This window comes from Synchiropus splendidus, chromosome 16, assembly GCF_027744825.2.
Source record: "Synchiropus splendidus isolate RoL2022-P1 chromosome 16, RoL_Sspl_1.0, whole genome shotgun sequence".
Lineage (NCBI taxonomy): Eukaryota > Metazoa > Chordata > Actinopteri > Syngnathiformes > Callionymidae > Synchiropus > Synchiropus splendidus.
Genome location: NC_071349.1, coordinates 19,944,992 through 19,966,588, shown reverse-complemented (window position 1 = coordinate 19,966,588; position 21,597 = coordinate 19,944,992). Strand labels below are relative to the sequence as shown.

The 21,597-nt window shown below is 49.4% G+C and overlaps 5 protein-coding genes across 17 annotated transcripts in view; 3 read left to right on the top strand and 2 right to left on the bottom strand.

Annotated features, from left to right (window-relative positions):
• Positions 1-388: 388 nt before the first annotated feature.
• lgals3a (lectin, galactoside binding soluble 3a) lies at positions 389-5,735 on the bottom strand. Its single transcript, XM_053845239.1, has 6 exons — positions 5,586-5,735; positions 5,204-5,221; positions 4,433-5,131; positions 3,436-3,524; positions 2,620-2,776; positions 389-1,854 (listed from the first exon to the last, which is right to left on the bottom strand). Exons 2-6 carry the CDS (start codon positions 5,216-5,218, stop codon positions 1,699-1,701), a joined length of 1,116 nt encoding a protein of 371 aa, XP_053701214.1. The 5' UTR covers positions 5,219-5,221; positions 5,586-5,735; the 3' UTR covers positions 389-1,698.
• A 738-nt stretch (positions 5,736-6,473) lies between these two features.
• On the top strand, positions 6,474-12,243 carry gmfb (glia maturation factor, beta). Of its 2 annotated transcripts, none has more exons than XM_053845980.1 (7): positions 6,474-6,596; positions 8,056-8,152; positions 9,303-9,352; positions 9,562-9,613; positions 9,714-9,794; positions 9,866-9,939; positions 10,017-12,243. In XM_053845980.1, exons 1-7 carry the CDS (start codon positions 6,594-6,596, stop codon positions 10,086-10,088), a joined length of 429 nt encoding a protein of 142 aa, XP_053701955.1. In that variant the 5' UTR covers positions 6,474-6,593; the 3' UTR covers positions 10,089-12,243. The 2 variants fall into 2 exon arrangements, with proteins under 2 accessions (XP_053701955.1, XP_053701956.1); XM_053845981.1 differs by having other exon boundaries at positions 9,714-9,804.
• Positions 12,244-12,581: 338 nt separating this feature from the next.
• cnih1 (cornichon family AMPA receptor auxiliary protein 1) lies at positions 12,582-17,461 on the top strand. 2 transcript variants are annotated; one of them, XM_053844437.1, is made up of 6 exons: positions 12,582-12,724; positions 14,065-14,133; positions 14,322-14,369; positions 16,813-16,925; positions 16,981-17,124; positions 17,195-17,461. In XM_053844437.1, exons 1-6 carry the CDS (start codon positions 12,644-12,646, stop codon positions 17,220-17,222), a joined length of 483 nt encoding a protein of 160 aa, XP_053700412.1. In that variant the 5' UTR covers positions 12,582-12,643; the 3' UTR covers positions 17,223-17,461. The 2 variants fall into 2 exon arrangements, with proteins under 2 accessions (XP_053700412.1, XP_053700413.1); XM_053844438.1 differs by lacking the exon at positions 14,322-14,369.
• A 341-nt stretch (positions 17,462-17,802) lies between these two features.
• Positions 17,803-21,597, bottom strand: part of cdkn3 (cyclin-dependent kinase inhibitor 3) — a 5,624-nt gene continuing 1,829 nt past the window's right edge. For 2 of the 11 annotated variants that reach the window (XM_053844431.1, XM_053844425.1), the window contains exons 2-8: positions 19,414-19,500; positions 19,294-19,349; positions 19,181-19,225; positions 18,881-19,103; positions 18,764-18,795; positions 18,231-18,334; positions 17,933-18,144 (exon numbers count right to left, since the gene is read on the bottom strand). In XM_053844431.1, coding sequence (XP_053700406.1) covers positions 18,055-18,144; positions 18,231-18,334; positions 18,764-18,795; positions 18,881-19,103; positions 19,181-19,225; positions 19,294-19,349; positions 19,414-19,493 — 630 coding nt within the window. In that variant the 5' untranslated portion in view covers positions 19,494-19,500 and the 3' untranslated portion in view covers positions 17,933-18,054. The other 9 variants (XM_053844428.1, XM_053844429.1, XM_053844426.1 and 6 more) reach the window with 9 other exon arrangements.
• Positions 19,867-21,597, top strand: part of LOC128746984 (uncharacterized) — a 6,801-nt gene continuing 5,070 nt past the window's right edge. Inside the window, exons 1-3 of the mRNA XM_053844424.1 lie at positions 19,867-20,339; positions 20,644-20,800; positions 20,881-20,925. Of these exons, the coding sequence (XP_053700399.1) occupies positions 20,884-20,925 (42 nt within the window). The 5' untranslated portion in view covers positions 19,867-20,339; positions 20,644-20,800; positions 20,881-20,883. The remainder of the gene's footprint in view (positions 20,340-20,643; positions 20,801-20,880; positions 20,926-21,597) is intronic.

Below are 21,597 nucleotides of genomic sequence, written 5' to 3'. Positions count from 1 at the left end.
GGCTCCGCGCTTGAGCTCCAGGTCCACGACGTAGCCACACGGTTGCAGCGAGCCATTCATTGCGCCAGGTGGATGCAGACACAAGACCAAAGGAAAAGTAGCGGACAAACTATTTAAAGAAGCGGACTCATTGATCAGCTGCAGTTCGCAGTTCCCGCTGTGCTGATGCAGGATTTCAGCGACCGCGCCTCCTAGTGGAGCGAACTGGAGCTGCACAACGACCTTTGTCTGCATTCGCAGTCACATATAGTTTATTTGACAAATGCTTCGGGGAAACAAAAAGACGTGTCCTGTATATCTGTCACGAATCCTCTGTTGTTGTTGTTTTTTTAAAATGCATATTCACAGTGATACATTGCATGGATTTGACGATGTTTATGTGAAATAGGATTGGTTCAAACCAGCCCGGTGTATGGAAGAATTCTCAGTCTGTCACCGGCCGACCTCAGGAAGCGCCAACTGGAGCCGCTCTGCTGCATCCTTACCCACTGAAGTGATAGAAAATAGACACAACAAAAGGCAAGAATTGGACTTTCCCTGTGCTGGGACGACACCGACGTGGACACGAGGGCACCGTCAAAACATCGGTGTCAACGTTGCAGAATGGAAACCAAGGATATTAACAGGTTATTATGAAAGGGAAAATTAACCGCCTATCAATAGGAAATCATATTTGGCTCCGCAGACTAACAAGATCCAGGTCCAGTTTCAGCCCCAAGGCCGATATTGAGTTACCCATCTGTTCTCTCACTAAAGCAATACACAGACAGCTATGAATGATTATGGAAGTTAGAGGTCAAATTAGGTGATTGATTTGTTCGATAGAAAGTGTGTGAATCCATTGTTGACCACCAAGTTGTTTAACAGTTCACTTAAAACTGGCATCTATTTTCTCCTCTGATTCTAGCCACATTTATTCATGTACATGTATTTTCTTTCTAGTAAAAAGCATCCTCTCAAAACTCCTGGTTCACAGGTCCATTCTCCTGGCGTTTTACTGGACCTCTTTGTTGCATCCAAGTCTAAGCTCAGACTGTCATGTTGCATTAGCAGGTCAAGGCAGAAGGTAGTCCGTCTTTATTGTCCCCGTTTGTTGAGTTCGTACCACAACACGATAAAACCAATCTGCACAGGCTCATTCAAAACAACGTTCCCAGCTAGTAACGGTTGTTTCACAACCTTTATTTAAAAGCACATCATCCTAAAATACTCTACTTCTGGTCTTTGGCAACAAATGAGACACTACGCTGAGCGGTCATGGCGGCGGGAACAAATCATGGACGTGATGGGGGCTCCAGTCTGTCAGTGCAGCGGGTGGAAACACAAACCTCAAAACAACAGGATTCTGGATCAGGATTTCTCTGGAAATCCTGGTGTTGCGTTACATGCGGTCATGCCATGGCTCTTCATCACAAATAATAAACATGTCAGTACTGTAAACAAAATACAGCCAACATTTGAAATGTGGGAGACATTTTTTGCTTGTTTATCAGAACCACTTCCTGATGTATATATGTATATATGTATGTATGTATGTGTCATGTTGAATACAGCTTTTCAAACGAGAGGTTTATGTGCAATTTGTTCAGATAAATTAAAAAGTGCCTCGCGGGCAAAGATTTTTGCCCTTTGCTGAAGACTGTGCATGGCAGGCTCCAGGTGAAGCCAGGGAGCGGGAGGGTGAGCCAGGGTCCGGGCTCAGATCATGCTGGGCGCGGCGCTGTAGAGGACCACGTCTCCGGCCACGCGCACCAGGGTGACCTCATCCATCCCGCCCACCCGGTGCTCGTACTCCAGCAGGTGCGTGCCGTTCACCGCCACCTTGAAATCGTCCTCCTCCACCAGGATCTTCAGCTGCCGGGACAAACAAAGGAGTCAGAGGCCTCGCCGTGTGTTTGATGCCGACAAGTGTCCCGGTTTGATCAGACTGCTGTCAGTCCCAAGTATTTTGGGAGGTTTTTCTGTCTCTGGTGTGGAGCCGCACGCCAAACGCCACTGGTGTCACATTCAACAGTGAACAATTAAAACAGAAAACAATCAAAGTTTTACAGAACTAATGATGACCTGCACTGCGAGCAGAAAGACTTTTGAGAGAAAGCTTGAGGCTTTCATTTCATTTTGACTGGGCTTTGTTCATAAAATGATCAATTTCTATTTTCATTAAGAAGCGTGATCTAGATCAGATGCAGTTCTTGAGAAGGCCCCCAACTTTTTTCACCTTTAATAAGTGACTTGGTAAGGAACAAAGAGGCAGTGTTGTGAGGGAGAATGCTGATCTGTGAGAGCCAGGTCTGGAAGGAAGTGAGTCAAGCAGATTGCTGGGGGTCAAAGGGCAACTGGACGGTTGCTTCAGATCACTTTGTACACAACACATTTCCAAAGATATATTCTTGGGGCGTGACAAACACAGGGTACAGCACAGATAAGCCACGTACATAGGGAGTGCTCCGTGACACACGCACGGTCAATATCTGACTCACTGGAGTCCCGTACAACAGGAAGCCTCCACACCTTCAGGCCCGGGCCACCTGGAGCAAAGTTCTTCACTCACTTATCTGCCTCACTCCTGATAGCAGTAGTGACGCTGGCGACTGCCTGATACCTCGCTCAATACTTCACCTCGAAACGTTGACCTGGGACAAATGGAAATCCTCCTTCCCGCTCCTCTGGCCCCCAGCATCCCGCGACGTTGGTGTTCCGCACGATCGTCTGCTCGTGAAATCGAGGGTTGAAGTGAAAGACCACATCATGGCCTTTCATGAAGTCGACATTAAACCTAGGAGACACAAGAGAAAGCGTCTCTTTCTCTCGCAACACAAGGAAGAGAGCTTCCTGTCTTCTCTTCCGTCAGCATCTCTGTTCCTCCGGGACAGACATAAACTCAGACCCACTTCAGCTTCACCGCCTCACACTGACAGAGTGAATTCAGTGTTTTGAACCAACCCACTGTGTGCACATGTTTATGTAGAGATGTGGATAAAAGATGTGAGACGCTGTCTCCAGACGAAGTGCGTTCGGCTCAAAAGTCCGACGTGAACACAAGCCAGTCGGGTTCTGGGCGCGGACTTGATCCCGGCTGGAGAGCTACACCTTGTTTCGGGAAACTGTCCACAGTGGAAGAGCTTCTCTGCACCACTGCACCTGCAGCTTATGTATGAACAAGAGCTATTTGGTGGGTGGGGCTAATACTCAGGAGCGCTCTAATGTACGGAAATTGCGGTAGTCGATGTTTCAGTAGTAGTTGACTTAACTCCAGTTAAAAACACTAATTCTCTGCTAAGAAATATAAAAAATATCTGCATTCTCTTCAAAAAAAAAAAAAAAAACTAGCAGCCTGGCAGGACGACAGACTGCTACTGATGATATTAATCCAATTCATGAAGCTGGTTTGTGTTGAATTTTTCATGAAAAAGGACGCGCAGACTGTTGACTTACCTGTTGGCCCCCGGGAGCGGCTCTCCGACGATGGTGATCAAAAGACGAGGCATAATTCCAGCATGGAGCGGGAGATCGAAGGGCACCATCTGCAAGAAACAGACCACAGTTTCTCTCAGAGTCGTCGGTGCCAGGGAGGGGCTCCAGTCGAGGCATCAGGGCTTGGAAAAGCACGAGCACCTTCCCTCCCAACACCTGCGACTCCCCAACAGTCCCAACAGAAACCATGACTGACACCATCCACAGTACGTTGCCATCTTTTAATAGTATCAGAATCACAGAAAGAAAAACAGCGTTGAAGAATGATACGAGTCACATGACCCTCCCAATAAGTGATCATTGAAAAGTCATCCCAGTTCTCACATCAACATTAACACTTCACTGTGGCGCCATGGTTCGGGCTAATATGGCGTAAAACAAGTCCTGCCCTCAAGCCACGTGGTGATTCAGGAAGTGACGTCTCTGTCCCACTGACAAGCTCAGATCATTAATACGGCCGATAATATCTGGGCTGCAAGAGAAAGATACAGTTTTACTCACGGATGTATCCTCAGAAATACTGTTTGCTTAGCGACCGACAGCAGAAGCAAGCAGGAAAAAAGAAAAGCCAGTGAAGCAGAGACGAGGAGGAGAGAGAAGGCCTCTTAAAGCCTCCGGCAAGTGGAAAGGCAGGACTAACAGAATTCTTTCACCGTGTGGAGCAACACGCGAGTCGAGGAGATAAGCATTTTGGGTTTGACCGAGCTACAGCAGTAGAATTAAGGGATGTTGCTCCAAACTTGATGACTGACCAATAGGTTTGGTCTGAATAAATATTTGACAAGAACATACTGAATATCAAAGACCAACGATGCTTAAAGATGAACACACACTGAGATGAAACCTACCCAGAGCTGGCACCTGGCCCCCACCGGAGCAGCCGTGTCACACACCCGAAACAAAGAGTGCAAGACAAGCAGCCAAGAACGGCAGAAAGAACGAAGAGGTGACTTCTTACCAACATTCCTCCAGGAGCAACTGGTCCATCGTAGGGTCCGACAGGCCCGGGTCCAGGTCCAAATGGGCCCGGGGCAGGGGGGAACCCTCCGGCCGCTGGGGGGCCCCACGATCCAGTGGGTATAGGGGGGAAGCCACCTGCAGGGTAGGCAGGAAAGGGGCCTGCTGGAGGAGGGAAACCACCAGGAGCACCGGGTCCGTACATCCCATTCCCTCCATCAGGAGGACAACCTGGGTAAGGCACATTTGAGTAGGGACCTGCTGGAGCACCTGGGCCTGAGGGGAATGGTCCAGTGGGATAAGGAACAGGGCCACCTGGCAGCTGTCCTGGAGCTCCCTCGGGTGGGTACTGGCCTGGGAACTGCCCAGGGGCTCCAGGGCCAGATGGGAACTGGCCTGGAGCCCCTGGTGCCGGGGGAAACTGGCCGGGCATCCCCGGCCCGGGAGGGAAACCACCAGGCGCCGGGTACTGCCCGGGTGCTCCGGGACCAGAAGTGTACGGGAACTGTCCGGGGGCTCCTGGACCAGAGGATCCTCCGGGGAAGCCGCTTGGAGCCGAGGGCTGTGTGGGCGCTCCAGGGGCAGAACCAGGCCACCCGGGGTTGGAGGGCATGGCAGGGTTGCTGGCTGGGGCTGACGGGTTGGTGTGTCCGATTTTCTTGGCCTGGCCTTGTGTGTCCTCTCCTAAAGCATCTGCAAGCTCGAGAGGAAACAACAACTGGGCTTCCAATCACAGATGCTTAAAAGTCACACTTGCAGGCTCTTGACTTACCGAAAAATCCGCCATGATCTGGAACAGAACAAGAGAAAGGGTTGTTATCACCGTGTGTGTCAACAGTTATGGCAGTCAAAGACTCGGACACAGTGACTAATTCAACAGTAAATGTTTCCATCTACTCATGTCTTGTCATGAGGTGACTGGACCGCGGGCGGGACCTCATCCGGTCGGCAAAACGTCTCATCGTTTCTCACTAAAATACCACCTTCCGTGGATTTGTAACTCGGCACATCGACATCTGAAATGTTACAACACAGCCGTGCGTGCTAATAGTTAGCTACCTGCTACTAGGCGACTCGCTCGCTCGCTTGTTTGTTTTCCTCCAACTGAGGCGAAAGTGTTGCATGTCGCGGACAAGAACACGGCGCAAGTTTACCTGGGCAGCAGTGGGGCTCCTCTCGGGTGACAGAAGGAAGCCACGGATCCAGCGACTCTGACTCAACTCCAAGCTAACCCCGACACACAAGTGGAAACTGTGGAGGCAGGCGCGCGCGCGACCGACCGATGACGTCGGAGTGGGCGCGCCGCTCACCGATCACGCGCATCTGACAAAAGTGCCGCTCGGGCGCGCGCAAACCCCAAAACGCAAACTAATGAACGCGTACTTAATCATCGTGTGCGCGCCCCAGCGTGCGCGAGGCATTTGAGTTTTCATGACAGTTTGCAATGACACTGTTCTGACACTGGGGGAGCCAGAAACAAATGAGGCTGCGCGCTACGTTTGAGGTGAAAGTGAAACAAACGCGCGTGACGAGTCCATCGTTTCAATTGAATTGATTCTCAACTCGCCAGTGTGAATTTTATCGGAGTATTTTAATCCATTAGATCGCTTGTGTGGATGTGTCAGTTTAGGGCTCAATATTTAGGGCCCTGTTTGGTGGTTAGAGAGAGAACATCTCACTGGTAAAACTCTTGGTCAATAGTTAGACACGTGCTTAATCTGTCTGACCCATAAATTACAATAGTCCAATGTTAGTGGAAGGAACTCAACACACTTGACACATGGCAACTCACGGAGTGATATTACATTATACTTACTCGGACTAGGTGTCAGACATATCTGCATACTTAACACAATATACATACTGTATATATATATATATATATATATATATATATATATATATATATATATATATATATATATATATGAAGCTTATTTCTGTTAGCTACATTATAATGATACATATGTTATTACAATCTTATGAACGTGAATGTTGCGCACCAGCAGAAGTGTAGCGTTATGTTTCGTTTGTTCCACGCGGTGGCGCTGCGGAGCTTTTGTGAAACTCGTCACAAGATCTTGTGAAGTGAAACAGTCCGAGTCTGTGTTGGTGCCAGTGAGGCGGCAGCTGCAGCGTTACTCTCTTCTGATCCCGCCACGATGGTGAGTCCGTCTGTCAGACTGTCGCGGAGCGTGTTCTCGTCTCTCCCCCGAGATGTGCAGATGTGGATTCGGGTTTTTAGGACTGTTCCGATCAAAAGTAGGGTCGCAGATTCGTTAGCTTTAGTCGGTTAGCTTAGCATGAGTTCCACCCTCTGTCAAGTCGGACCGAAAAGAAAGAGGGTTTCCTCAGGTGACTTTCAAAATAATAGCACTAATTTGTTTTTATTTATTATTTGATCCAAATGTATATCTTTTCTGCCCAATAAACGGCGCTAATCAAATATTACGGCTCACATCTACAGAAATTAAATTATTAGACAGTGAACTGAAAGTCAGCTATTTTTCGATTGTATTGTTTTAAAAAGCCACGCGAATTATAATCACCATTGTATTATTGTTGTAAAGTCTAGCAGCAATATGTATGAGCTAAACCCAGCTCATGCCACAGTTGTTTACTATAATGCTCTGAAGTGCTTTGCAGAACGCGGCTCCTATTTTATTTTGAAAGGACGTTTCATTGATTTCCCTGTGTTTTGGAAGCGTTGTAGCCAATTCTCGTTGATGTGTTTCGACATGTCTCGCAGCTTCCTGCTCGCGAGCGCAGCTTTTTTTATCGAGTCGAACCGTGTCCCCGAGGCTTCGCCGCCTGACACGTCACCTTTAGTCTCCAGTCATGTGGAGTAACACACGGACTTCCGTTTTTAGTGTTGCACTTTACTGGCTTCTTTTGTTCTCGAGCTGACAGGAAGTGAGAGGAGCAGCCATGTCTCCTCAGATGAGAGGCGTCGCTGTTCCTCCACTGCGCCTCCATGGCTTCTCGTTTCGTTCCTCCCAACGCCTGACAGACTCCCACGAGCATCCCTAATCTCCCTGGATGCCTCTCTAAGCTGCAGCGAAATCCTCACTCCCACCCACCATCTGTCCAAGAAGGTGGAATCATAGAAACCAGAGAGTCAGCTGAGACTTCAGAGCTGCGCCTGTGTTGAAGTTATGTCATGTCTGTGGGAGCGCGACTGAAGTTCGGAGCCTCTTACCCTTATTTAACTGCTCCATCCTTTACCTTTCCCCTCACACGTGTTGGCACCAATGGATTTGAGTTTAAGATGACAATATTGGACAGAACTATTTTCAGCAGAGCCATAATAAGATGCAACAGGAAATAAGGCCGGAATAAACAGACACCTACCTTTAACTGCAAGCGAGTGAGTGACAGTAGCTACTTAATAATGATGAGGAGTTATGTGTATTATAGGTATGTTAAAACGCGGTGAATGAAGATGTTTACGTGCGAGTGTCCGTGGTCTTTGCGTGATATTGAGGAGCTTTGTTGCAGTGACAGGAAGTGTGAAAGCTGGTTCATGAATCCGTCAAATCTCCTCCATCGGTACATCTTGAAAGCTAAAACGCTAACTTGCATCTTGAGTGGCGCCAGGTCTAACGGAGCCCTCATGTTTTCCAGTGCGAGTCACTGGTGGTTTGTGAGGTGGATGCCGACCTGGTGGAAAAGCTGAAGAAGTTCCGCTTTCGGAAGGAGAACAACAACGCCGCCATCGTCAGTGAGTAGCCACAACTCTCTCGTGATGTCATGGACTTCAGTTGTGAAGTTCACGCCGTGCATTTTTCTCACCAAAACTCAGGTCCATAGATCCAAATTTCAAGCTGTATTTTTAATATGTTCCTCAGTGAAGTGAGTGGTAGCTTGGGTATTAGCGACGAAGATTTCAACTGAGCGGCATGAAGAGCTGAAGAAAGTTGGATTATTACACTTGTAATCTTAGCAAACAGATTTCCAGAAATGATGTAATCCTGGAGCGGAACACAGGCGTGAGAAGACGCTGGTGTCGTGAAGTTACGTGGTGTTTACAGACCTGTCCTGTTGGCGTGGTCACAAAACGACTCACTCTTTTGTTCCAGTCCAATTCTGGACAGTGTGTAGAAGTGGGTCACCCTCCAGAATTTCTCACCCCACCCCTCCATCTGCAGAGTACAAGGCATAAGCCAGTAATTCTGGTCAGTGCGTCCTGCTGTGAGTGAAATGTGGTCAGACAAGCCGAGTCTCTAGCAAAAGGGCCACGGGGCATCTTCTGTCACCTGGTAGGATGAGGAAAGAAAAATAGATCTTTTTGTGTCGATCTAAACTGAGCTTTCTGGAGCCAACCACACATCCAGATGTGTGTGTTTAAGTTACTCTTTACACGACCCAAGCACCACGTCGGCTTCAAAACAGAGACAAAATGATCTTCACAGTGCCACCAGCATGGACTGTATTTGGAAGAGGAAGTGTCTGAGCTGCTTCTGAGGCATTTGCTCCCATGTTGATTCAGGCTTCTTCCTTTGAAATCTGCTTTGATCTCCTGATGGATTTCCTACTCATCACCTCAGAGTAGTACCGCCACACTGACTGGTAACCATGGCAACCGGAACTCGTTCTTAACTCGGGATAATTGCGGTAACATTCGCTTTCTCAGGATTTCATTTAGCCAAGTGTGACACTATTGTGAGAGCGAGAAGTTTCTGCCGTGACTTCACACTGGCTTTACGTCTGAACAGAGAATCAGCTGGTGCTGTGTTGCAGACACAAGTGCTGCTCCTGATAGAAACAAGGAAACAGTATAGATCTTGTTCCTCAAAGGATGAAATCCACCCTGGTGGATTCACATGCAAGATGCTCAACTGTTATAACTCATTTATTTCTTCTTATTCCAGTGAAGATCGACAAAAAGCGGCAGCTGGTCATTCTGGAGGAGGAGTACGAGGTACGTGGCCTCAGAAGTGGGTGTGTGCAGAGAGGAAGTAGACACCACGTTTGAAATTTCCCCGCTAAAGGTCAGTGTTTAGCTGAACACTGTGTTCGACGGAGCGAAATCTTCATGTGGAAGAGCCTTTCTAGTTTAGTTTCGGTTGGTCTCAGCTGCAATGACTCGGCCTGAAGTTCAAGCATATGTTTTGTGGTGTTTTATTCCAGGACCTTTCCCCCGATGAGCTCAAGGATGAACTTCCGGAGAGACAGCCACGATATCCTTTCATCAGGCTCTGTTATTGGCACATGAAAAGATGATTTCACCTGTAATGGTGTGACGATGAGGAGAAGTGAAACGTTCTTAGCCACAGATACATTTGTTGTCTACAGCTACAAGTACGAACACTCGGACGGACGCATTTCCTACCCGCTGTGCTTCATCTTCTCCAGCCCAGTTGGTGAGAACACGTCAGTGTTGCGGTGCGAAGCCTGCTGTCTGGGCTCAAACGTCCGGTGCTTGTGTCGGCAGGTTGCCACATGGAGCAGCAGATAATGTACGCGGGAAGCAAAAACAAACTGGTGCATACCGTGGGACTGACCAAGGTTTGTGAGCTCAGACACATGAATGATGATATGTCTGGATCAAGCCTAACGGGTGCTTCCCCTGCTGTCCTGCTCAGGTGTTTGAGATCCGAAACACGGAGGACCTGACAGAAGAGTGGCTCAAGAGCAAGCTGGGCTTCTTCAGCTAAATCCATCCGGTCAAGCCGTCGCTCCTCGGTCAATGTGTCTGCTCCTCTTTGTGCCCGACCTCGGTCCATCAGTGTGTTTGTGGTCAGTTTCATGCTTCTGCTGCTGTCGATGGGTTCAGACAATCGCAGAGGTGTCAGCTGGTCGCCCCTCTACGACCTCTCCACGTGCCGGCCTCGTGTCTGCTGCGTTAACACTCCTGTAGCTTCTAACTGGACAAGTGCTGGTCTCTTACTGACTCCCTCTTATTCTGTAGCTTATTCTTTTAGCGCCAAAAACAAACATCCTGCCGCACCTCCAGTCTGAGGTTTCTTGTCAGTGTTTCTCACATTTCTAACCACTCCACTCTGCCTGGGACGTCACCACTGAAAGGATTCCAGCTCCATGCGATGAGCTGCCAGCAGCTTCCAAGTCGAGCAGAGATTTGCGGACTGAAGTCATGTTTGTGCGTCTGTTTTGGGAAGAAACATGGGATTTGTGTGTCTCTGCATTTGACTTGTGTGTCTCGTTGACAAGCTCACCGCTGGGATGCAGGTTTGAGCGGGAAAGCTGTCCAGACTTATTAGTGTTGGTGGGTGTTGTGCTGTCGAGCATTGGGATCACTGTCCGTGTAACTGTGTTTGAATGTCCTGGCAGATCAGTTTTCTCTTTTGAATGTGCAGCCATTTCCTCGGATAACTAACCAATGTTTACAACTCAAACTGCCTTTGAATTGACCCACTTCTTCTGAACACCACATGTCGTGGTAGTGAAGGAAAACAAAACCTTACAGCCCAGTATTATCAACTGGTCGACCCTCAAACAGTCGTCGGTCACTTCACGTCACGATTGACCTGAAATATTGCGAAAAGTCGAAAAAAAAAATAGTGCCCACCGTATTGACACAGAGGGGAAGGTAATGAATGTTAAGTGGCAGAAATGGGTTTGTCCTCTGCCCCAGTTCCTCCCATGCCTCTTCATATAACTGTGTCATGTATGAGATGATGCTCTCCGACTGACCCTGAAAATTCCCAAAATATGAATGAAAACAACCGCATTGGCACAGTCACTACTTATTTGAACCGATTGACTGCACATTGCCGCTTACAAACACCTGCTGTCTGATCATTTTTTAACCCATTTAATTGGTCTCTAACACATCAATATGTCAATACTGCTTGGATTTAAATGACAATTTAGAATGGAATCCTCTCAGATTTGTGGGACTCAAGTTGTCAAACTCACTCCGCAGTGTTTACAGAAATGATCTGTGGAATGAGCACAGGCGTGGAGCAGTCTCATGGCTTAGTCACGTGATGTGTGACATCATACCTCCAAGTCTGCCGATAGCAATGGCTTGTCTTAACACTTGTTTTGAAATGGAAAATCCTCATGTTTTTCTCATCGTCGCAGAGGTGTTCAGGCGCGCAGTGACAACATTTCACCAAGGGACTTTGTGCAGATAAAAAAGGCCCATGTTTAGTCGATGAATTGTGGTTTTGATAAGTTCTTATCTTGGACCAGCGCGGACTTCAGGATGCCACTTCTTGTCGCCCACTGATGTTGGCCAGTATTTTTGCTGCTGTACCAGAAAACTTGTGAAGCTGTTGCTTAATGATCGACTAGAAGTTGTACTCGGTGATGTTTTAACCTCTTTAGACCACAGACTTTAACCTCTCATGGCTAAAGTTGGAACATCTGGAACATGTGCAATGGACTCTGCTCCAAAATATTTAAAAAGAAATTCCATGAAACCTCAAGTGTGGAGTTCTGCTGTGCTTGCTCTGTCGTGGTGAACGCGCCTCCGTCTCATCAGCTGCTCTCTTGCATGCTTCCTATCAATTCCACCCTTTAAATTGAAGCACAGTTTGGATGTTGTAAAACACTTGTCTTTGATCTGAGGGATGTATTCGGTTTCGTTCTGAGGAATTGGAAAACCTTTGCCTCCAATGTCCCACGATGGCCTCATGGGTGTTTTTTATTCCAGCTTGTGAATGTGTCCTGCTTTTGATGTCGATATGGTGACCAAGTCTCAAACCTTTCTAAAGAACCACACCTGGAACATGACCAGCTGCCTCCTGGCATTGGTGTCAACTCTTGCCATGATCTTTCTATTTTCCATATTTTATAAAGATGTTTACTGTCTCCTGTGGTCCAAATAAAATGTCAGTGATGTTGCTGGGTTTCCCTGGCTGTTTTTCCTTTCTTTTGGAGATTAGAGTGCAAAATGAGTTATAACATTTATTTTGCAAAATGATTTACCATTAAAGGTGAATGTGTTTCAGTGTCATTCCTGAACAGTCATCAACTGAGAAATACTTGGTATGTCAGAGACCATAAATATCATAACATATTCACGTGCTCCAATACCTCCACGATGAAGAGACATTAAAATATTATTTAATTAAATCTCTTTTTGAAATAAAAAAGGATTTAGCAGACCTGCAGTTCTAGGTGTGTCCACCTGGCGTCAGTGTTGCGCTAACTAGCGTGTCAGTCATGTGAGTGGTGCGAGAAGAAGAAGGCTGCTGTGACTCGCTGCCAGGCTTCATCCGCCGACCGAGCTAAGAACACGAAAATGGCGTTCACATTCGCGGCCTTCTGTTATATGCTTGCGCTACTGCTCACGGCTGCACTTATCTTCTTTGCTATCTGGCATGTAAGTACACATTTCCACCAACTGCCACCGAGACGTGTCACAAGAAACGAACAGAAGACTGTCGGACCGGTGACAGGTGGAAACCGGGGCTAGCACCGGAGGCTACGCTGCTAGCTCATGCTAAGCTAGCCACCATCACCCGTCACACTTGGACGCTTTACATTTCCCAAACACATGTATGTTGTTGGCTGAGAGAAGGGTGACCCCCGGGGAACCTACCAAAGCAGTTTCAGTGCCGCTTTAGTCACGCTCTCTGGTTAGCTTTTATAACGAGAGCGGGTTCTCGCTTCCCGGATTGAGCCGCCATTCATTTTGCCGTCTGACTGTTCTGGGGAGCATAATGCACTTTAACCTCATCACTGTCTCTCCGCGTGTAAATGTACAGACAATGATGTCGTGTTGTTAGTCATGATACATCAGACGTACTCGAGAAGTCGAACGACTTACCCGATGACTTCAGGCAGTTAGTTCTCTTCAGCCTCACACTGCGGTGTGTTTCCGCTCCTCAACATTAGCGACTGGGATTAGAAGGTTTTAGAAGGTTTGTCCATCACCTTGTGGTCGTGGCTCGTTAGATCCAATGAGGACCACTTGAATTGCATCAGAGGTTTTAGTTGGTTGTGTAGCTGACCCCGTAAAGAGGGGGTCTCAAGCCGGTCCTCAAAGGGCCTCAGTGGGAGCAGGTTCCGGTCCAGCCAGTCACCTTGTGGCCTGCCAGGTGTCTGAAGACTGTCATCGGTTGATTGTGAGTCTGGTGCCGTTTGTTTCAGCTGCACCTGATTGCTTCACCTGTGTGCTCTTGTTTGGTTGGAACAAAAACCTGCACCCCCTGCGTCCCCTGTGTGGATCGGATTGAGACCCCCTGCTTTACAGAAGCCGCCTCAATCTTTGAGTTTGTGTGCTTCATATTCTCTGTGTGCTGAAGAGCTTTTAATCTGCTGCATTGATTCAGGAGCTGTCGAGGAAGAGGCGCCTGTGGGAGCCAGGCTGCTGCGACAAGTGTAGCTGTCAGCAGCGCCACATTAGCACAGGGAGTTACTGGAGCCTTCTGTAGAGCAAGGGTGAAGAGATCCTCAAATCCAAGCATAGATGGAGAGTTCATCTCCATTCGTACTCCATCACCATCACTCTGAATGGTGTAGTCGGCTGTTATTACTAGGTATTACTAGATGACTAGTCACATGACTGTCGACATGTGACGTGCTGGTCGCCGACGCGGCAACAGATCTGGTGTTGGTGCGGAGCAAGTGAAGGCATCGCGACTAGTTGCGGGTCTGGCAACCCTGCAGTTGCGTTACAGTCCACTTCATGACTTGACGGCCATCTTGTTCTCCCCACAGATAATAGCTTTTGACGAGCTGAAGACGGATTACAAGAACCCCATAGATCAGTGTAACACTTTAAATCCGGTAAGTGTCTGAGCGCTGTCCCCGCCTCGGTGGCTGCATGCAGATTTGCTGTGACTTCTTCTCGGGCGGTTCCTCTGCACTGTTTTGCTAAATGACCTGGCTGTTCTGACTTCCTGTCTGCTGTCCAACTCTAATGCTTTTTGTTTTTCCTAATCTGCTTCATATTTTTACTCTTAAACGGCAAAAAGACAGTTGAAAGGGTCAAAAAGATAAAAAGAATCAAAATTGCACTGAAGGTTTGTACCAGTCTCTTGACATGCTGTTCGACTCTGCAGTCTTGTCATTTTTGCACGAGGAAGTGTTTGCAAACGTCTTTTCAGTTAACAACCGTCGGTTTTAGACCAGGGCTCGGTGCAGTTCGTACACGTCTGCTGGTCATGAAGCGTGTCGATACCGTGCAGCTCTCCACACTGGTGCTTCTGACATGTTCACGCCTTAAGTTAAATAAAGTCGTGATGAAAGTCCGCTTTGCCTGAGCTGTTAACTGAAGAGACTTGCAAATGCTCAAAACATGCATGGTCTTGATGACAACCTTCCCTTTGTTTGCTTCGAGTTTGGTCAGTCAGGAATGTTGTGACAGTCGTCCCGGACAAGGGTTAGAGCAGATGAATTAGGATTACTGACGTCCAACCTTCTAATGTAAACAAACAGGCTTTTCACTCGTGTATGTGTCATCGAGGTACAATTTGAGGCCACTACACAATGAACTTTGATCAGTTTTACAAAATACTGATATTGATATTTTATTAGTGGAATTAAATATACCAAAATATGTATTAGTCAACAGAATATTCTTTCCAGTGTGTACGCATCTGTTCCTGGTCAATGAGTAGAACTGACCTTCTGAGTCTGTGTGGCTGTGTTTTAGCAGAGAACACATTTGTCTCTCAGTTCTAATGTGCTAACTCCAGCCACCTCCCAGCACAAGAGAGACAGCAGAGAAGGGACTGTTGTCACCCAGAACTGAGACGGACAGATCATACACTGACTGTTGTGAGGGGGCCTCGCACCAGAAGAAAGGCGGCGATGAAAAAATCTAAAATATATACTTGAGTAACGTGGACCTACAAAGATAAATAACAAACAAACATTTCATGTTATATGTATTTGTGTTTGAATATAAATCAAAATAAAACTGGACTATACCAATAACAGCTGAAGTGAAGTTATTTCAAAATATATTTTCTTTCAATGTAAATGTGCCAAAAAAATGGCAAAGGAGATTTATTCTATTCTTGAAGCAAGTTTACTGTTGAACTAGCAGTAGGTAAAACAGAAACTGAGTAAAATAGTCACTGCACATGAGTTGTAAGGTTCCAGTCTGACTGCACGAGGGCTGTGAAAATACAGGTGAAGGGCCGCGTATGGCTCGGGTCTGTCCTGGAAGCACACACTTGCACCCTCTTTCTCATGGTTTTTTTTATGTCATGTTCTTTTGTTGCTGTGGTTGAGTTTGAGTCAGTTTTGTTTGAAAGCCTATTGAACGCACAGTTGCAGCCAGTGAGTCTAATCTCCTGCTGGGTGGCCTTGAGGTGCGCTTGGCGCTGCCACCTTTGCTCCGGAGCAGATGGCCGGAGAAACCACAGCTCAGCAGTATCGCCACTTTGCTTGTCCGACTGAAGCGAGCAGCACTTCCGGCTGCTGAGGCCCATTTGGGCTGCGTGTTTAGCAGCACAGTGCAGGTTCTGGACACATTCTTGCTCTTCTCCCTGCACCAACCATCTGTGGGCTGCCCTCCGACCCCCCCACCTCCTGCTCTGCATGGTCTTGCGTGTGGTGCGTCCATCTGCCCCTCCCCTCACTCACGTTCATGCATGGTGTGCGCGTGTGTGTGTGTGCGTGGGTGGGCGCCAGGAGTGGGAGGAGCTTTGCTCCTTAGCCAGAAGGCATCGTCACCGTTCCTCAGGATGTATCCACATGACTACGCCTGAGTCCTGAACGCAGAAGCTTTAGTTGGAGCCAGAGGAAGCTGAGGACATCACGTCAGCCTGAAGCACGAGGAGGAACTGAGACGCTAGTTAGCAGGACCACGCCTGGGAGGGACTAGAAGGAAGTGTGTACAGTCTTCCACAGCACAGAGTCAGGGAAGCAGCCACCTTGTTCAGACACACAGAGACACACAGGCACAAACGGGGCGAGGAGGAGCTCAAGATGGTCCCACACGGCAGATGTTTCCCCTGGAGCTGCCCCCTAGATCCACAAAGACATTCACAAGGAACTGTGAGGTCAGATGGTTTCAGCAGTTGCATCCTGTTGAAACGCAGTTCAGCGCGTTTTTGCCGAGTCGGCACAGTCACGAGACTGTCTTAAAGCGATAGGCGCAGCAACGCTGGGATGGCTCGGTGCATCGGTGTTGCGGGACCCGCCACTAGCTCTTGTCACCTGCCCTGGACACCAGTGGCTGAGGCAGTCGCAGGGAGAAGCTGGGGTGTCTGGCGGAGGCTTACAGTAGAGCAGGAGAAACTGGTGAAACTGGTCTAAAGCCTCCGAGGCTCTGAGAAGGTGGATGGAGAGCAGGAGCCAGGTTCAGAGCAGGGACGTCCCTCCGACACCCACCCGACGTGTAGTCCTGTGGATGCAGCCTGTCGGCGCCTCTCTCAGGTCACCAGGGCTCACTGAGCGCTGCATTCGCCAAGCGGGTCGGCGCCGCCTCATGGAGGTTTCTCTTGTCCTCTCCAGCTGGTGCTGCCCGAGTATCTCATCCACTTCTTCTTCTGCGTGATGTTCTTCTGCGCGGCCGAGTGGCTCACCCTCTGTCTCAATATGCCGCTGCTGGCCTACCATGTCTGGAGGTGAGTCGCCCACCCGCTGCTCCACTGGACCCTCTACTGACTGACTGAGTGACAGGTACATGAGCCGACCCGTGATGAGCTGCCCAGGACTCTACGACCCCACCACCATCATGAACGCCGACATCCTGGCCTACTGTCAGAAGGAGGGCTGGTGCAAGCTGGCCTTCTACCTCCTTTCCTTCTTCTACTATCTCTACGGGTATGTACGGCGCCGAGCCGGCGTGGGCCGGGGCCGGCCACTCACCAGGCTCCGCTCTTGTTTCCCGCAGCATGATCTACGTCCTGGTCAGCTCTTAGGCGACGTGCTGGGTGGAGGAGCCGCTCCCAGGACACCCATCTGCTGCGCCTCACACACACACACGTGTGGACGGACTGCCCACGCCCCTCAACACTCACATGGACGAACGGTGCCAGACTTCTTCGTCCAGCGGCATCATCGCTCCGCACTGTAGCTAGGATTTTAAGGAAACACCCGTTTTGTTTTTCAAATGTGGTTTTGTTGCTTCGTGTATGAATAAAGTTTTGTCATCTTTTTTCACCATTTTATACAACTTAGAAGATGGACATCCACCACAGACCTTCTGGACACGAGTCAAAGCGGCTCAGTTGTGGGACTGGTGTGTTGAGTCGCAGTGAACTTTGCACAGGGACAATCGCCATCTGCTCGTAGCTACTCCTCCCTCTCCTCCTCCTCGCCATCGTTGATGCGTGAGTGTCGTTCAGGACCGTGTTTGTGACCCATAGCTGACCAGAACCACCACGTTCTTCTAGTTAAGTTCAGCCCCATCAGTGACGAGGACCTGCTTATTTATTCCATGTGGCGCGATATCAAGCGCTCCTCCAGTCAGAGGAGCCACAGTTCATGTATCAGCCTGTTCTGGAGTTTAGTTGACTTTGAATAAAGAAATCCACTGTGGTGTTGACTTGCCGTCACTCCTCTGCGACTTGAAGCAGCTCATCAGAGACCTGAGTGGAGAAGCACGGTTCTGAAGTCTCCCGAGGACAGAAGAGGCAGCACACGCCGGACCCCAGCAAAACCTTTATTTGATCACAGAGAGGATAAAAGCCATAACTTAGTAAAGTGCACTCATGAGAGACGGACACAGCCAGAGGAGCGGAGGCGGGCGACTCAGCGGGACACCGAGCGCTCGGTGAAAGCTTCCGTGTTGGCCTGGTGCGCCGCAAACTTCTCACGAAACTCGTGCAGGAAGTTGTATTGCTGGAAGGTCACAGTGGAGAGAGGAAGACACGTGTCAGGTGGACTTCCTGAGCGGCTCACCCAATGGACTGTCTGCTACAAGTCACCTTCACCGTCTGGATGGCTCCTCTTCCTCGGTGCTCCCTGAGGAACTCGATGGCTTTGTGCGCCGTCATCTCTGGAGAGAGCTGGATCAGCAGACAGGCAGCCACTGTGGAGGGAGACGGGAGTCATGCGATCGCTGACATTTCAATCATCAATCCCTCGACACACTTCTCCAGCGTCTGCCGTCTGAACAGGACCCACATCCGCCACATCAGAGCTGCATCTGCTCCTGAAGCTGCGCCTCGTGCTCGTGCTCTGTTTATCCTACATTCTTCAGTATTTTATAAATTTCATTTGGCATTTCGGATGTTTTCACCAACACAATGAACAATCCTGATTCGAATTTTGGCCACAAGTGGCAGCATGAACATCACCTGACTCTCCTCTCAGTGCCACTCTGTTTCACAGCAACTAAGACAGCGACACCTAGAGGCCGATTCTCAAACCTTCCACACACACGTGTAGAGGAGGCCTCACAGGCCAGAGAAGTTTGATCCGGACACGTGCCCCTGGACTCAGACTGAAGGCCACTCACCCAGTCCCGAGCGTCCCAGGCCTCCGTAGCAGCTGCGGACAGAAGCGCCAGACAGACGTCAGTGGGTCTCTCTCTCTCTCTCCCCGGCCCTCAGCCCTCGGGCGGCAGGTGACTTACTGGAGCACGGTCCTCCTGCTCCTCTGCAGGCAGCCCTGCAGCTCCTCCAGGATCCGGCTGCACAGCGGCAGCTCGGGGACGTCTCCGTCCAGGAAGGGGAAGTGGTGCACGGCGAAGCCCCGGTGCTCGTAGGTGGCCAGCAGCGAGGGCACGCGGTACTTGCTCAGCTCCCCGTTGGTGCAGAAGACGAAGACGTCCTGCACCCCCTGGCTCTGCAGCTCCTCTGTTGGGACACGCAAACACGCCCGGGGTCACAGCAAGAAGGAGGAGGAGGAGGAGGAGGAGAGCGATGGTCCTCACCGACGTCTCTCTGGAGGTTCCTGCGGATGTCCTTGTACCTGCAACCTGACAAACACAACACATTCGTTCCCACGAGACACAAGCACACAAGCGCGTGACGCGGTCGGCCGCACCAGGTAGCGCGCACACTCCCAGGAAGTGGCAGGAATCCACGATCGACAGGGGCATCCTGGGAGGAGGACGGACACGTGACTGCCTGCAACACCGCGGTGTGACGGGTCAAGCGGTCTCACCAGGAGATGTTCAGCGGGCTCGCCTGCGCGTCCTCCGGCTCGTCTTCATCCGACGACGAGTCGAACTCGTTCTTCCGCATGTCTGCGCTGTGTGGAGGCCACTTCTGTTAGTCACAACAGCAGCAACATGCTACCACGCTACAACGGCCACCTCAAAACACGCAACCGAGCTCTTACGAGTCTTTCAAATAACGCGGAACAGGAAGCGCCACCTGGTGCCGCAGGCCGAGTCGCGTCTGTGGTGATGAACGAGAGCGTTTTAAACAGCTTTGGAGCTCATTCCTCACCGCAGTCGTCTGTTTTGACAGGGCTGCGTCGCCTGCTGATTTAAAAACGCCGTGAGGCTCTCGGCCAATCACCTTCAGCTACGACACACCGACCACGCCCCTCAGCATAACAAAGTCGAACGACGTGTGCTTGATTTGATGTTCACGCTCATGCGGGCGGGCGGGGTTAAACGTCGTCCAGCGCAGCGTTCAAAAACTGACACATTGATATATTTACTGTATGGCGTACGGGAACAGAGCGCGTTATTTAACGACAAAATCTGTGACAAACTATGAAATTACAGGAGAAGGCGTCACGTTAATTTAACGATGTTTGACTATCGCATTTATTTCATTTATTCCAACATCACTTAGTTTTACCTTCCAAACAATCCAATAAGCAGGACCTGACTTTAGTTGCTTTTATGAAAACTTCTGCGTCATAACACGTCGGTGCAGTCCTGACACGGTCACTTTCAGCTTTCGCTTTCGTGATTCAGAGCTGAAGTCACACAGGACATCTGCTGTTACACACACGCGCGCGCGCGCACACACACACGCTCGCCCGCCGGTGCATCACAACCGCTCCGACCGAAACCATCTCCGGACCTCGATCTTAGAGCACATTTCCATGGACTGGAAGGCCACTTCAACCCTGAGGTGAGTTCACCGCACAGTCGACGCTGTCATTGTTGTGTCGGTGAAACGGCTGACGGACTTGACGGATGGAATCGTGTTGTGGTCGCAGCAGGTTCGTGTCTCGTGTCCGGTGTCGCACGGTTCTGCTGCTCAGTGGCTCTTTCTCTCCTTCCTCATTCATACTTTTTCTGTTTTTTTTTTAATTTTTAATTTTTTAAAAACTGAATCTGAACCTTTCCAAACCCGCCCGAACATGCGTGAAGAGCAGGAAAGGTCATTCAGCGCTCGCTGATCTGCTCCTTTTGTTTCCACATTTCTGCGTCAGGTGACTGATCTGGAGGGACCTTGGCTGGTGCTGCTCGCCCCCTGCAGGGTCTGGCACCTCCGTCACCTGAGGAGCTGCTGGCAGAGCAGGTCCCGAGCCACAGATACAGGAGTGTGGTCCAGTGACTGAGTTCAGTTCTGGGCGGAGAGAAACCCCGGTGTGTTCCTGCGCGTGAGGCGTCGACACCACTCTCTCACTCACGAATCTCTGCTCTGTGTGTGTGTTTCTGCTGAGCAGGCCATGAAGCCGCAGGAGGCCCAGCTGCTCAATGAAATCTCAAAGGTATTTCACACTCAGCAGAGTGACCCGCCGCCTGCAGAGGCCGCGCTGGTGCTCTCATCCCAGCTCTGGTCCTGAGTTGGCCATGTGCCGCTGTGCTCATGTGAGTGAGGACAAGCCTGTGCACAGCAAGTGTTTGTGCGTCAACATGGTGGATGCACACCAGAGCACCAGGGCTGAGATGTTGCACAGTGGTGGGGCTCAGCTCGGTGGAGTGGGCAAAGCAACACACTGTGAGCAGACCTCATGCCTCCACACCGACGGACAGAGCTTGACATTTGCCAGTAAAACCTCTGATTATGGATCATAAATACTGCAGGACCTTTGGAAGTGAGGCTGTGGAATCATGGGAAAAACATGTCAAGAAGGATAAAAAGTTGGGGTGGGACTTGATTAAAAAAAAAAAAAAAATCAAATCAATTAGAGAATTTGTAATGAATTAATCTCATCCTAGCTGCCACATGTCTGGTGCATCAGTGGGATCAGTGGAGCAGGAACTCCTGCACTGACAAAGGTCCCTGCTGTCTGGAGAGCACACTGTTCCATTCAATTTCATTTAATTTAATATTTTAACACGTTTTTTTTGTTGTAATTAATCGTAATTAACTTGAGTTAAAGTTAAGTAAAGGTAAAGTAAAGAATTCAGTTGATGCAAAACAGAAAAAAAAGGTATTT